This window comes from Argiope bruennichi, chromosome 3, assembly GCF_947563725.1.
Source record: "Argiope bruennichi chromosome 3, qqArgBrue1.1, whole genome shotgun sequence".
Taxonomy (NCBI): Eukaryota; Metazoa; Arthropoda; class Arachnida; order Araneae; family Araneidae; genus Argiope; species Argiope bruennichi.
Window position 1 is genome coordinate 42,188,061 of NC_079153.1, and position 16,997 is coordinate 42,205,057.

Genomic DNA, 16,997 nt, shown 5'->3' on the forward strand with positions numbered 1-16,997 from the left:
AAAAAAATTCTTAGTCCATTTTTGAACAGAATTATATCAAACATTTGCATAAGGCCCCCCATTTCATTTTTTGCAGCATTTTTACCTATATGAAAAAGAATCATCAGCACAAAATATTTCACTTGAATTAAAATATGCCTTAGTTAAAAAAAAAAAAAAATTAAAAAAAAAAAAATCCTTCACGCTGAATATAGGAAAGCTTTGAAAATTTTATTCCTCGCAGGCAATTCAAATTACATTTACTAAAACTATTTTGATATTTAATATTTTCATTGAATAAAGAAAGAAGAGAATATTTAAAATTTAATAAAATAGTATTCACAACAATACTCTTAAACATACAGATTGTCAGTTCACTTTTAAAAGGAAAAATAAGTATTAAGATTAGTTGAGCAATTTATATTCAAATTATCTTTTAAACTGTTACATATTTTTTAAAAAAATGGCGTTAAAAATTATGGAAACTATTGGCATGTTAAATTTCAAAACTTCACCTTGTTGATGGTCTTGGATTAATTTAAAATTATTTTGCAGTCTATGGAAACAAACAATGATATTTTTAATCTAATAAAAAATAAAGTGAAGTTAACATTGAAAATATGGCAAAAATTTTATAAACTTTATGGAACTAAAAACAGAAGAAATATGGCACGAAGGATTAAGAAAACTCATTTTATAAATTTTCATGAACCCAATACACAACCAAAGAATCTAAAGATTCTGATAGCTGCTAGATATTTAAAAATATGAATATTTTCACAACCAAGTGAAGCATAATTTAACATTTCATGATGTAAAAAATGTTTAAAACTGAATGAAATATATATTAAATCATAATAAATCTTTTAAGGCATTTAATTCGATGCCAAAATGTGGAAACTATTTGGTATGAATAAAATTATACTCCACTGTTTTCATCAAATATATTCAAAAACACAGGGGAAATACAAAGAAAATAAATTACGAAAAATTGAATAAAAATATTACATTCTCAAGGTTGTAACACAATATTGTGGAAAAGTATACAATTGTACATCTGAAAGATACAAAAGTAATTAAAAATTAATGAATAATTAAAATTCCTGAGGCATGAAATGATTTCTTTTTACAATGAAAATACAAAATGATATATTTTGTGAACTGCAAACAAATTATCCTTTGTGCCATGTTAAAATTTATTCAGGCATCAACATATTTTATTATTTACAATATTTTTCATCACAATTTAAATATTGTATATCTGTGCAGAATGCCTCCTATATATACTTTACATTTTTTATTAACTTTCAGAGCTAAGTACACTTAAGCTATAGTAAGCTCACCCCCTTCTCTTGTGGAAGGGTCCATTTGAACTAGGCCTGGTAAATGAGACGTTGGTGGTTTCTCAGACAAGTTGGAAGGAACAGTTGGAGGCCTATTTGACGGAACATTACAATCACGTAACATTGAATCTCGTTGATGAAAACCTTCTGACTTAGTGTTGTCTTCTTCACAATCATCTTCTGCTTCAGAGGCAGATGATTCTGACAATATCAAAGTATCGTCCTGAGTGGAAGTATACACTCTATAACATTTATTAGCCAATTCTTCATATGACTCTCCTTGTAGGAGACAAACTAAAACTACAGTCATGTTATCACATCCTAAGCCACCCATCTGGCAGTCGGGAGCAAGACAGCGGGTCATCAGCTCTTCACATATCTAAAAAATGCAAAAATTAAAATATTTCAATATCTCAAAGTTTTACAAATGGCCAATGATTTCTTTTAGAAATTCTTCAAAAGAATAAATTGGTGTTAAAGTGTCGATTACTTATGTACGCTAACTATATTAATCAACCGATTTTAGTAAAGAAATTCCTTTTGTTATATTATCAATTACATCAGTTTTGTACAATGTAATTTCAACCATTTGATACTTCATGTTTTTAGAGACAAATGCAAACATATAAGTTCTAGAACATAAACAATATGAAAACACATTTCCATATATGATCTTCAAATAAAATATTAAACCTATTAAACCAAGAAATAAGAAGAAGCAAGTTTTCACCCAATATAATTGATTTTCGAAGCAATAAAAATAATAAAACTCTCTCTCCCACTCGCATGCACGCACACACATAACTAATCTTTGCAATGCAAATTAAATAATAAGGATAATCATGATACTCACTTGTTCTGGTTCCATTCTTATAGCTATTCTTGTTCTTATAAAATTAACAACTTCATCATTTGTCATTACATCCCAAATTCCATCACAAGCTAAAACTATGAATTCGTGATCAGGAGTTAAATCTTTGACTACAACGTCAGGATATGCTGGAAAATTAAAGAAAATAATCAAGCAAATGTTAAAGACATAATTAAAAAAAACAAGATCTGCCAAGTAAGCAGCAATAAGGATTCCTAAATATTATTAACTTTGATTTTGCAAGACAAAAAGTTTTCAAATCCTATACAAAATGAATTGCAATTATACATGTATAATCAAGCAATTCAAGTTATTTAAAAAATAGTTTGAAATTATAGATAAGAAGTTTAAACACTACAAAATGATTTAAAATTGAAGGCTATATTTTTATTTCCTACGAGATTACATGTAAGCGCAAAATAAAGTTGATACAATAAAATATGTTTAATGTGATTATCTTGATATTCATATTATTTAAAACATTAATAAATCAATAACAATCGAATTATAAAAACATTTAATAACTAGAAAAAATTACACTTGAATTACTTCTGAAATTTGGTGAAAAAAAGGTGGAAAACTTGCATTACCTTTCAGCTTATTATCATAAGGAAGGGAGAAAAAATGCACACCGAATTCTGATTTATTACATATAATTTTTAAAAATGGGTATGAAATGAAAATTTCTTTGAACTTAGGGTTATTTACAGCTGTATGTCACTATTATTCCTGAAATGCATGATATCATTCCAACAGTCATTTAACATAATATATATATATATATATATATATATATATATATATATATATATATATATATACGAGGTATATCCACAAAGTAAGTTCCGTTTCTATTTCTAACAGCGGCAACGCTGCGATCGCAATTCCGAGCATGCGCGGCAGTTACTCTGACTCAAGGAGAAGAAATGTATGCTATTTTCAAATCGCTGCTGCCGACGTGTTCTTTGTAGTACTTCTTTATAATGTCAGCCTTAATTGAAAATGCCGCCGCTTGAGAAATCAGATCTGCGATTCGTTTTCTAAATGCAAAGAAAGTTAAACCAAGTGAAATTTATCGTCAAATCTGCGAGATTTACGGAAAAAATGCTACGAGTGATTCAATGGTTAGAAGATGGGTCAGACAGTTCAATGAAGGACGTGATTAAGTGCACAATGAAGAACGAAGTGGACGCCCGTCTTTGGTTACTGATGAACTGGTTCACGCAATTGAAGAAAGCTTCAGCAAAACCGTAAGTTTACAATTAGTGCTCTTGCTATGGAATTTCCGCATATCTCACGATAACTAATTCATAAAATTGTTACTGAAAAACGGAAATTTCGAAAACTTTGCTCACGTTGGGTACCCAAAATTCTAACAGAACAACACAAAAAAAAACAACGGATGGGCAGTGCACTTCAGTTTTTGACAAGCTACAATGAAGACAGCGATGATTTTCTTTCTCAGATAGTCACGGGGTATGTGACTTTGGTATCTTACGACACCCCTGAAAGTAAACGGCAATCAATGGAATGGAGGCACACTTCCTCCCCAACGAAAGTTAAGCCTAAACAAACCTTGACACCTAGAAAAGTCATGTGCACCGTTTTATGGAACAGAAAAGGCATTTTGCTGATTGTTTTCTTACCACGAGGCCAATCAATCAATGCGCATGTTTACTGCGAGACCCTTAAGAAATTGCGCCGCGCAATACAGAACAAGCGCCGAGGATAAATGTCAAAAGGTTTTTTTTTTTTTTTTTTTGCACGATAATTCCCGACCTTACACTGTGAACGTGACAAAACAACTCCTACAGAAATTTGACTGGGACGTGTTTGATCATCCTCCGTACAGCCCGGACCTCGCCCCTAATGACTTTCATCTCTTCTTGCACCTAAAATCTTTCCTTGGTGGTCAACACTTTAACGATGAGGACGAGCTGAAAGAACATGTTACCACATGGTTGAAAATACAGGCGGCAACCTTCTATGAAGAAAGAATACAAAAACTTGTGCCACACTATGACAAGTGTCTACAAAATTTCGGAAGCTATGTAGAAAAGTAGTTTAACAGTTGTAGATTTTTGTACAATAAATTTGTTTCTGTATCTGTACACATTTTTTTTTATATAACCAAATGGAACTTACTTTGTGGATATACCTTGTATTATACAGTACTTATATTCATATATCTAATTATGAGTAACACCTTAATATCAAAAACAGATAGCTAAAGACCTTTTTAATTTAATAATATTAAGAAATTCAATAAGTAATTTTTGTAATCTTGCTTCTTTTTTACCCCTATTCCTTCCATTCTCTTTTTTTTTTTAACAAGCATGCATTAGAATGCAAGGTCACAAACTACTTTAAAATACTTTTTTAAAAATATCAGCATGATTTTACAAATGAATTTTAACTATTTTTAGTTAGTAAAATGTCTTACTAAATCAATATTATACTTGTATAAACTTTTTCTTATTTCTTCATCAATATATCACTTTTTAAAAAAATTAACAAAAAGAACATGTATATATTTGAAATATATTGTCATGAAATCAGTTTTAATAGCCAAATTCCTTTAAATAAATTTGCAATAAAAATGGGAGATTAACTCTCAAACTGTATAGCCCACAATTTCTACAAGTTGGAAGGCAGTCAATTTTCTGCTGCATCCTGTGATGTTCATGTACTAATATGTTTATCCTCTAAATTACAGATTTGAATTATATCATTCTATTATGTATCTGAATATAATAGTTTTTTTTTTTCCCCATTAAAAAAATATCCGAATTTGCACGCAAATATTACATTGAAATAGCGATTTAAAAATACTGTAGTCAGAAAGTTAAAGAATGGTAGATCTCAGTTTATAAATACTTTTTGAAATTTTTTCCTCGTCTCTAATAACACAGAACATACCAATCATAGATAAAAATTGCATATTATTTATTATTATAAAACTCCAAACTACCTGTAACCTACTGTTCCAGATAGAATGTAGTAAAACTGATTGCTAATATTTATCATGTGTCAAGTAGGGATTGCAATACCGGTATATCAGGATACCGAATACCGGTATTTTGAGCCATTTGTACAATTTTGTAATACCGGTATTTACAAGTTTAAATACCGGTTTTTCGGTATTTACAAGTTTAAATACCGGTTTTTTGGTATTTACAAGAAATTTTTAAAATTTCTCCACTATATGTTCAGGTATCGCGAACATAGCAAAATAGTATGTGTTTTTGTTTTTATGTCTCCATAATGGGCGAAATTAATTAGCTAATTAATGGCTTAATTAATTGCTTAAATCTAAATTAGCGAAACGTGGATTATCCCTGAAAGAAAATATTGTACCCTTAACAACTGATGGAGCAACAATTATGAAAAAAGTTGGAAAGTTAATTGGTGCAAATCAGCAGTTGTGCTATGCACATGGAATTCAATTAGGAGTAATAGAAGTATTATACCAAAAAAATAAAGAACAGAAGAATCCAAATACTGTGGATATAAAAAATTTCGGATTCCAACTTTGAAAAGAGTAAGAGTGTGAGTGATATTGACAATGAAGATAATGGCAATGTAATTGTTGAAGAAGATATTGCTAATGAGGATGAAATATTAACCTATCAAGAAAAGTTCGAAAAATTGTTAAGATATTTAAACGTTCCCCTATAAAAAGGATATTTTACTAAAATATATACTAACTGAAAATAAAACAGAATATATGTTAATATTAGATTCTATAACACGTTGGAACAGTTTACTCCTAATGATGGAACGATTTTTGAAACTGAGAAATCCAATCCAAAAACAAAGAATCGACTTAAACCTGTAAATTAATTTTTCAGATAGTGAATTCGACGTAATAACCAGAACTGTATCAGCTCTACTTCCAATAAAACTGACTATTGAGGCATTATGTCAGAGAGATTCTAATTTATTAACAGATAATGCAACAATAAATTTCATGTTGCAGTCACTGAAAGAACAGCACACATCACTATTTAAAGAATTATATATTACATTGAAAAATCGCACAGAAGAAAGGCATACCGAAATAGAAAATGTCTTATGGTATTTAAATAATTATAGTGATTTTAAAAATGAAAATGAAAAATTGAAAATAACCAATTCAAATCTGATTAAGTTTAGAGTAAATTTTCTTAAAATTTTTTACCCACAAACCTATCCACATTCAGAAGAATTTAGTTCAATTATTGAAGATTATATGTCACTACTGTCGATAATGAAAAGGAATTGTCTCTTGAACAAAAATTAGAATTAGCGATAAATAAAAAAATTTCAACGAACCAAAATACAATACAGAAATCAGTTATATTCAAAACCATCCGACGAGAAATCGATTCATTTGAAGATGAGGGATTTAGAGGTAAATACTTGGAAAAAGTATATTGCACATTGCTAACAGTACCACCAACTAGCGTAGATATCGAAAGAGCGTAATTTTTTACACAGCTAGTAATTTTTACACAAAATTACTTTTCAGGCTTAATGACAGTACAATTGATGCATTGTTTTTTGAGATCACATTTCAAAAAGTTGTAATAGTACGCCAGACTGAATAGTGATATTTACACTTTTTTGTGATTTAAATAAATAAGATGTTTCTTTACTTTTTTGTGATTATATACTGTGATAATTTATAAGTTACAAATTATTTTTTGTGATATTTACACTTTCTAACAAAACTGGCAAATAAAACAAAGAAACACCTGTGTTTTCTTTCTTTTTCTAAAATTTCTAATATTGGTATTAAAACCGGTATCCCGGTATTAAGATTTAAAAAATACCGAATACCGGTATTGAACTTTTGGTCCGGTATTGCAATCCCTAGTGTCAAGTTAAAAAGAAAATTTTAAAAATTACCAGTCACTATTTGTTCTTCAGGGGGCTTCTTTTCATTCTTTTTGAAAACAAAATCTCCTAAGGCTCGCGAGAGAGCAAGATTGCCTGAAACAGATAAGCATATTAAATAAAAATGAACCATAAAACTTTATATATAGCTCTATGTAAATCAATAAAAAATAGCTACCATTAACTCTGTTAAATTCAACCCATCCACCAGCAGCAACTATTCGTTTCACTTCACCTTCATTACTTGGTTTATGATCAAATGATAGTTGTTGAACAGCTCCAGCAACACTAGCAACAGCCCGAGAATCCCCCACATTTCCCTAAAATATTATTAAAATCCAAAAGCATTTAGATATTAAACAAAATTGATGAATACTTCATAATCAAATTAATTTTACAAAATAACCGATATTAAAAAGGAAAAGAAATTCAAAAATACAACCACAATTCAATTTTCTTCATATGTCAGTCAACAGACTACTCCAAAATTATAATTTATGCTGTTCTCTTTAGTATATATTATAATATATGTACTAAAGAAACCAACATAAGCTAAATTATTTACTTTCATAATACACTATGAGATAAGTCTATATTTTATAAATACTTCATAAGGAATTTAGTAACTTATAAGTGAGTTCAATTATGAAATTAGACAGCACATTTAAATATTTTCAATCCTTTTTTTTTTTTTTTTTTTTTTTTTTTTTTTTTTTTGCAATTTTTTATTAAGTTAGTAATTAGTTTCTCAAAAAATTTATTTCAGGCAATAACATCAAAAAGATTGGTAATATTAATAACCCTTCGATTAGTAAAGCTATCACTTGCTTCATATTTTATGGAGAACTCTATCAGATTTATGCTTTAAAAAAATAATTCCATTTTGTCTTACTCTTTGATTTTTGTAAATTAAGTATCAAAATATTTTTGCACATATTCGATTTCCAGTATTCCAAAACTATGCCAATTCTCTTGTAAATTATTCTCATAACCAAGATTGCACTTTATAGAGACCAACATGATACTATAGAAAAGTACTAGTATTAACTGCACTAATTTTAGACAATTATTCACAATTTCTAAAGAAAATTGATTTCACACATTAAGTTCCTTCTGTATTACACAATTGGAAATGCATATTTTTTATGGTTTTGAACATGATTTTTAGAAACTGAAATTATGATTTCTGGTCTTTGATGGGTGAACAAAAATGATGCATGAATGGATGAGTGAAATCCTTAATTCCCAATATTTTGATGAAATATACCCAAAAAATTAGCTGCAAATAACCAAACATTAAAGAGATTAATAAACAAAAAATTAAGTAAATTATTATTCAAAAAAAAAAAAATCTGATGTTTTCCAATAATAAATACAGTAAATATTCCATGGAAATATGAATATTTACTTTTAAAAAATTTTAAAATATGTAAAACATAGCCTTTTTATTTTCATAATTTAAAAGTCAAATACCGAATATTTAATTCTCGATCATCCAGCTTCCGTACTATAAGGAATAGTTTTCTTTTATCATAATTAAATGAGGAAGGCATTGCAGAAGATGTCTTCTATTAAAGACCTTTTCAAAAACTAAAAACTGCAAGTTTTGATCCTTATTTCAGGGTTACCTTTTCATGAATGTGTAATCATTTATCAGTCAAAAATAAAATCAATTTTCTTAAGAATTAGGCTTATGATGTACTTTAAAGTTTTGTTTATGCTTACTGCATTTATGTTAGGCATTACAGAATTCGTGTTAAAATGTGAACAGTTTATTTCTTGTAATTTACTTTTTCGCTAATAAATTCTTGAAACATGTAGTGTAGTATATAAACTACCAGTACAGTGTCTTCAATTTTAACTTGTCACGTTACCGGCAACCGCTTCTACGATTCTATGAAAACTTTTTCATATTATCAGAAAAGGGAGGAGGTGAAGGAAAACATGCTGCAAAATTAAGCATTTATTGGAGCCCCCCCTCCAAAAAAAAACTTAAAAAAATTTGTGGTTTCCCCCCTCCTTTTACATAAAAATGTATAAAAGTATTACACAAAGCAAACAAAATCATGCATGAAAGCAGCAAATCATGTCCAACTTTTTGTGAAACTGAGTTAGGACAAATCTTTTCTTAATCCTTTAAATCACCCCATGACAAAATCTTCCATGTAAAATATGCCTTCAAATGCATTCTTTATTTGGCTGAAATTCAAGGGTATTTAACATAATCTTTCAGGAGAAACTAAAAAAAAAAAAAAAAAGTTTTAAAAAGTGTATATCTAAAAAGTATTTTAGATATACACTCAATTCAAGGGTATTTAACATAATCTTTCAGGAGAAACTCAAAAAAAAAAAAAAAAAAAATTAAAGTTTTAAAAAGTGTATATTTAAAAAGTATTTTGATCATATAGAGTATTATTTCTTAACTTTATATATGAATATGTTAACATATTTTTGTTTCAAAAATTGCATTAACCAAAATTATTAAAGTTACTTACACAATAAATTTTTCCATTCTTAATTAATACAACAACAGCTGTTGTGCCAGCTAATTCATCCCTCATATTTTCATCTGAAAAAAAAAAAAAAAAAGAGTAAGTTCTGATATGTTTTTGAATAAAATAAATAAATAAAACAAAAATCCATAACATAGGGGGGAAAAAATACCTTTCAGCATATCAGCATCTACTTCCAAAAAACTTTGTTTTATAGCTTCAACAATATCTCCCTTTTCTAAAATTTTCCAAATGAGAAAAATAATAAATGACTTCAAAGAGTTTTTAAAACATAATTTTAGTCAGACAAATTAAATTCTTGAAGATATAAAAAAGTTTATAAGCATCACTGTAAAAACAGTCATAATTATGTATATAAAAAATATATGTCTTGAGAAATATAAAAAATTATCAATTTAGGAGGAATTTGAGCGTGTCCACACACATACAAATTCAGTTGTGATTTCATACGGCAGACAACTTCTCCAAACATTTTAAAGCTTCAAACTGCTGCATTTCATTATTTCGGAATTGAAGGTACATTACTAAATTACTAAAGCTAGAAATTAAGACTATTACTCTTGGAGAATCAAGGTATTTAAACATGAGGAAATATTTCTTTATAATCATTTAAATTTAAAAATAGAGCTTAGAAATAATATTTTAAATCATAAAAAACAAATAACTTGTAATTAAAATAACCCTTTTCTCTTTAAAAAAATAAATAAAAGGACATAACTATAAAAACAAAAACAAAAAAAATGAATATACATAAATAAAAAGTAGGAATACAAGTGAAATTAATGAATGAAATTGTCATTGCATTATTTTTGAAAAAATTTTTGTGTCTAATTGGATTTGTTGTTCACACAAATTCAATTAGAAATATTGCTTATTATGCAATTAAAAATTTCAAAATGATATATATTTAATATAGAAAATTCTATACAACTTGAAAAATCTACAAAATGAATGTCATCTTTTATAGCTGCATTTTATAACTTTGAAATTACTTACTATAAGCTGGATGAGAAACAATCTTCTTATGTAAATTATTTCCAGCATATTCAGCAACTTTTGCTCCTCCATGACCATCATAAACAGCAAAAAAGCAAGCTTCTTTATCATCAGCTAGAGATAATAAATGTGTGTGTGCATCTTCCATATCTGAGAACAAGAATTAAGGTCTTTTCTTTTCCCCCTTTGAAAGTTCTTCCTTCAAATTCCAAATCTTTTTTAAAACACCTTCATATTATGATACGCGATTTGATATGTAAAGAGTAGGCTGAGAATATTTTATTGAAATTTAAAAAAACAAAAGAATTTTTTAATTCCTTTTTTTATTTTTATTCTAATATTATTGTTTGTTTGTCAAGTATCACCATTATCCACTGAAAAAAAAATATTACCAGTCAATTAAATATATATTATTTAAGATAAACTAAATTTCTAAAAAGTAAACATTTTTATCCAATAGAAACTTACTTCATAAATACATTATGGAACAATTAAAACTTACTGAAAATTTTACTTTAAAATACATTATGATGAAACAAAAAATAAAGGATACTAATACGCCATCCTTGCATACACGAAGCACCAACTTTAACAAAATCATTTGCGCAACTTGAAGTTTCCTTAGCAGTGACGGGCTCTGATAAAGTCTGTCCCATGTTTACTAAAATGCAAAAATATTTTTAGCATGATTTCATAACATCCATAAAGATATTTCAATATTATAAAAATAAATTAATTTTAAGATAATTAACTGCACTTAAGTGTATTATAAGGATTGAAATGAAGTAATGAGATATTCAATTTATTAACAAAATCCATCTACAGTCAAAGAAACTAAAATTTATAAAAAAAACTGCGAGATGTTTCAAGTTTTGCACTTAAGCAGTTCCTAGATACAATCTTATCTTAATGTTTTTGTATGCAATTACAATGATTAAACAAAAGCCTGCATATTCTTTTGGTTTATTCAGTGTTTGTATCTAATGGAGCTATTCATATATATTTCATGAATACAGATTTAATAAATAAAACATATTGCAAGTAAAAACTGCTTATAAAGTAGTTTTTTTTTTTTTAAGGAAATACAAGTTCTTAGTGGCTATAATGATCAATGAATATGAATGAAATTTGTGAAGTTGAAGAATTTATTCAAAATATTAGTTCTATTTTTACACACTTTCAATTAATTGCCAACACTTGTAGTACGAAAAACACTGGCATGAAAAAAGACTTGCAAGGACATAGAAACAGGGCAAAAGCAGAACATTTTAATTAGTTTCATTCACCCTTATAATACTCTGCAAATACAAGATGGTAGACAGCAAAAGAACATAAAACATTGGGCGAGGAATTTATTAATTCTTATGCCTTTTAGTATCTTTTAAAGCAGACACAGTTTATGGATTTGATGTAATCCATTAATAAATAGGTACATTACTGTTGTTCCTCATCTCTCCATACCAAATTCCATAACGTTTGAAGAAGTTGGCATATAAAATGAATGTTTCGCTTTTGCACTTTACAATGCCTTTACTAGTCCCATATTTTCAATGCTATAAGAACCCCTTTGACTTTAATTAAAGTTTTTTACTGTACAAATTAATTTGTGATCCAAACTCTGAAAGGATTTATTGTTGTTGTTTCTGTCCTTATACACGTAGTTTGATAAACTTATATATTGAATTTCATTAGCTTTAATTCATCATTGTAGTTCTACTTATATGACAAATTCGTTTTATAATCGCTCTGAATTTTCATTCAAAATAATGATTTTTTTTTTTTTTTTTTAAGTTAGAATCGAACCTCTCCTATCCTTATTCCACAATTATAAACTAGTTCTTTATGTTAAAAACAAATATCCTCTGTTTCTGAATAATACTTATAACAAACAATATTAAAATTTAGGCAACTGAAAAGGAAAACTCATTACATTAAAACATATGAACTACAAATCTAATTAACTTTATAAGACAAAAATAAAGATATATCTTATGATGTTGATATAATATTTAAAAACTTTTTCAATTTGTAAAAATTTAGTTATTTAATAAATATTACATAGTAAATGTTATATAGATTCTTAACTAAACAAATTAAGAGGAAAAACATGAGAAAATTGTAAGTTGTTTCTTAAAATCAGGAACAAAGAATATGCTTTTGAATACAGATTTGCATAAAAATTATTATCTACTTTTTTTTTTATACAGAAAAAACTATGACATACAAATTAAAGACTATAAAAAAATCTAATAAACATAATCAAATTATATCGCCTGTAATATATTCTATTAACCATGAAAATTTTTCATTTTAATCATACAAGATTTTCAACAGCACTCTGCATAGTTAAAATTAGCTTAGAATTAAAATCAGGTATTAAATTATAATGCAAGATACTGAGATACACAATATAAATCTTATTTACATTAGATGATTAAGAAATATTCAAGAGCAGATATTCTACTTAACAATTAGGTATACTACAAAATTATCATAATTTATTCATAACAAGCAAAATAGTTGTTTCTTAGTTTACCATTGGGGGAGGATAGGGTTAATCTTGATTTTTCTAAATAATTCCATAAAAAAATTTAAAAATCTAGTAAGATTGTTAAATTACAAATTTCCATCACTTTATCACTATCAAATAGTTTCATTTCATATAAAAGGATGGGGGGTGGGGGTGGAAATGGTATAGAAATGAAACAATAAATAGCATGATATAATTACTAGATAATTATCCATGAAAGTTAGCACATCTTAATCAAAGAGCTATTGAAATTATTCATAGTACAAATCCTTTTAAGTTTATATACATCAAGCAGTTAAAGTAATAAAAAACCCACAATCACAGGAATTAGAATTTACTCATCATTATCATTAATAATAAAGTTACCTTTTAATCTAAAACAGATAGTTAAAAGTCTCTTAAGCTGTTCTTAAATCCTTTTCTAAAAATTAAAGACTTTTTACCTTAAAAAATAAAACTTTTTAAATAGACCAGTAAACTTATGTGAAACTTTTGCATATTCAAATTTTCCTCCTCCTCAACAAATGCAGTCTTTACTTAGGTAATTGAAATTTAAATATATAGTTTAAATTGGTCGAAGATAAGCGATATAATTATACAGATTAACTTTCTAAAAAAGAAGAAAAAAAAAAAAAAAAAAGATTCAAGGAACTAGTACAATATAGACAATGTTTTAACACAAACAATCTGTTTACACTAAACTGTATATAGTAAGTCAGAAGTCATTTAAAAGATCCTAAATATTGATATTTTAATCATTACCATTAAGTCTTGTACCAGTCATATATAAATTATTATTCATTGTGTATATTTGTCAGAATATTTTAGTACATTATAATTTGAATACAAGCTAAAAGACAACAAATAATAGTCGCAATATCATAACAAGGTAGTTCCTATTCAAAAATTCCATTATAAGGGGATATTTCCCCAAATTGATAATATGCATATTATCCACGACTTTGGAAGCATCCATCTTAATAACACATTGCACTTTGAATGAGTCATTTGGAATTTATAGGCATAAATTCTAAATAGCATCTAAGAAAAGCATTTACATAAAAAAACACTATTGTTCAAATGGGAGGAAAACAAATTTATGAAAAAAAAAAAAACGTAAAAATTTTAAGCTTGAAACGAGTCAGATTTTTTAGAGATGAATTTGTAAAGTTTTCTAAAATTTTAGTAATTAATTAAAATAATGTATCTTTAAACAAGTTGAAAGAGACCTAGCACAATGTTTGGAACAAAAGAGGTTGAAATTTGTAAAATAAATTTTGCTAAAAGTAAACATTAAGAAATAAAATATGATTAACAGAGCAATAAACTGATGAAATTTATACAATAAATGCTTCACATATTAAAAACATTGTGAATTATTTCATAAAAGAAAAGAAAATCAGTTTCAGGAATTACAAAATCTCATTCAGAAAATGCTGAAATCTTCCAAATCAAATTAAGATTACGATTAGAATCCTTTAAATATCTCTGCAATGTAGTGGGATCCATATAATCAAATGTTACATATAAACATCATAAGATCATTGATGTTATTCTCCAGGCATGCAATTTATTCTGGGAAAAAAATAAGATTTACCATTACAATTCTAACTATAATAAATAAGAGAAATTTATTTTCTTTCAGTATCTCACTTCACTTTTTATCCCAGTTCATTTTTTTATTTCACAATAATATATGTTATCCCATAAGATCATTATTTCTTTATAAAAATTCAATTTTTTGTAATTGCATCTAAAGATGAAAAATCACTCGAATTTTAGTTATCTTAAGTTCTCGGCCCACTAATTTCTCTTTATTGGAATTAAAATTATTGTTATATAAATATGAAACATGAAAGGGATCGCGACTGAACGAACTAGCAAATTAACAAGTTTTTGAAATTGTGGCAATGTTATCTAGTAATGCAATATTTTACAAATGTAACGAAAATGGATTTAATAGTAAAAAAGTTGTATCATTGTTACTAGACAGTAATACGCATTAATATTAAGAAAACATACATACTGAGGGGAAATATAATTAGAATGTATAAACTGAAGATTATTTAAAGTGTCAACACCCATAAAATTCTAAAAAAAGTTTTTAATGTTTATAATTGCATCCGGTAGGTTAATGGCTCTTATATCAATCAATTTCTTTCTGAAATTACACACTTACACTACCAATTTAAAATGTTCGATAAAAAAATATTACCTTATTTCGTTACAGTGAACGACGAAGATAACAAAAAGTTTAAATAAAACAAAATCAAAATTTATTTACAATATTTTATAAATGTTTCTTCAAATAAAAACTTACCAACAGTTCGATACAAATTATAAAAGCTAACTAATTACTACCTGCTTTAAACAATTACCATTTGACAAGTAATGCGCTTTAAAACTATGAATGAAACCGTAGAGTAAGAAAATGAAATTTCGTATCTTTTTTTAAAGTATTCACAAAAATAAACATAAATGAATTGCGCGTACTAAAACTTAGTCCGCTAGAAGGCGCAACGATATACTAAAGAAAAACAAATCAAGAATCAAATTAATAAATTGAAGATATCAAAATAAATTTCAATGGGAAGATTGTAAATAGTAGTTGCAATGAGTTTTGTAAGCATTTTTGGAATCCTGTTTATTTCGGAATTTTCATTTATGATTAACATAACTGAATATCGATGATGTATTTTAATTTTGGTTATCAAATCTTTCTAACTGTAACTTTGGGCTTACATTAAAATATCAAAACAAAAGTAAACTTATATAAACAATATGGGAAATCAAATAAATTTGATTCGTTGAGAAATTGTTTGATCATTATTTATTCAGTTTAATTTTCTTGGTTTTTTTTAATCAATTAATATGAATTAAAGCTACTTAGAAACAATAATTGTCTAAAAAAGAAACCGGCTAAAAAGTCAACGGCATCAAACCTGAATTAATTTGGATTTCGATTTTTCGAATTATCTAATATTAGAATGGTTCGACCAGTAAAATTAAAAGGACTGCGAGCATTTGCTTTCTATGGTGGTTTGGGTGGATTAGTTGGTGCCTGTCTGTATGCAGTTGTTGTTTATCCATATCTTCATATAGATGAATACAGTGAGTTCAGTAATTAAACAATATAGTTGATTATTTAACCCATTTTAAATATTCCTTCTGATATAAATTTGTTCCTTGTAGAAGAAATACAGAAAATAACAAGAGCTGGGATTGATCAAGAGAAAATTCAACCTGGTGGTAAGAATATTGTTGTCTAACTAAAACATTGATTTAAAAACCATTAAATGTTTTTCAAAGTTTTAGATTAAAGAAATCTTTCTTATTTAAATATTGATTTTTGCATTTCTCGTAATATTGTCAAATTTTAAAACTTTGATTTTGTTTTTATAGTTTTGAAAATCTTTTTTCTTTTTAATTTTCAAAATTCCCTCTTTTTCTTTTAACTCTGAAATTGCATTCCATAGCAATGCAGTTTGATATAATCAACATTCCTTCCAAAAAATTCATATACATTCTGTATCTGTTATGCCTCATATCAAATAATAAATTCTTGAGATACCTTCAAGACTTAATAGTTTTCTAATGCCACGATGAAAAAGCTGTAGTTATAGTCAGAATTTTGTTGCTGACAAAATTCTGTATTTAATAATGTTGTATTAATAACCATTTTTGGACTTTGATATTTTATGTTTAAGAGTTTTTTCTGGATAAATCTAACTGCTTTATGCAGTTTTTCCGTATAAAATGAAAGACTGTGTTAATACTGCAATGAATATAGTTATTCATAAATTGATAATTATATGATTAGTATATATATATTAAATTTATGAAGCAAAATTTTCTTATATTGAATGAATGGATATCATGTATGAAAT

General features: G+C 27.0%; 1 protein-coding gene across 4 annotated transcripts; it reads right to left on the minus strand.

Moving 5' to 3' along the window:
- Nucleotides 1-1,151: 1,151 nt before the first annotated feature.
- LOC129963172 (probable protein phosphatase 2C T23F11.1) lies at nt 1,152-15,584 on the minus strand. Of its 4 annotated transcripts, none has more exons than XM_056077313.1 (9): nt 15,431-15,584; nt 11,134-11,241; nt 10,581-10,730; nt 9,736-9,801; nt 9,567-9,640; nt 7,250-7,391; nt 7,084-7,167; nt 2,176-2,321; nt 1,152-1,701 (listed from the first exon to the last, which is right to left on the minus strand). In XM_056077313.1, the coding sequence occupies exons 2-9, from the start codon at nt 11,234-11,236 to the stop codon at nt 1,303-1,305; spliced, it is 1,164 nt and encodes a 387-aa protein (XP_055933288.1). In that variant the 5' UTR covers nt 11,237-11,241; nt 15,431-15,584; the 3' UTR covers nt 1,152-1,302. The 4 variants fall into 4 exon arrangements, with proteins under 4 accessions (XP_055933288.1, XP_055933289.1, XP_055933291.1 ...); XM_056077314.1 differs by having other exon boundaries at nt 15,472-15,571; XM_056077316.1 differs by having other exon boundaries at nt 15,489-15,508.
- Nucleotides 15,585-16,997: the final 1,413 nt, after the last annotated feature.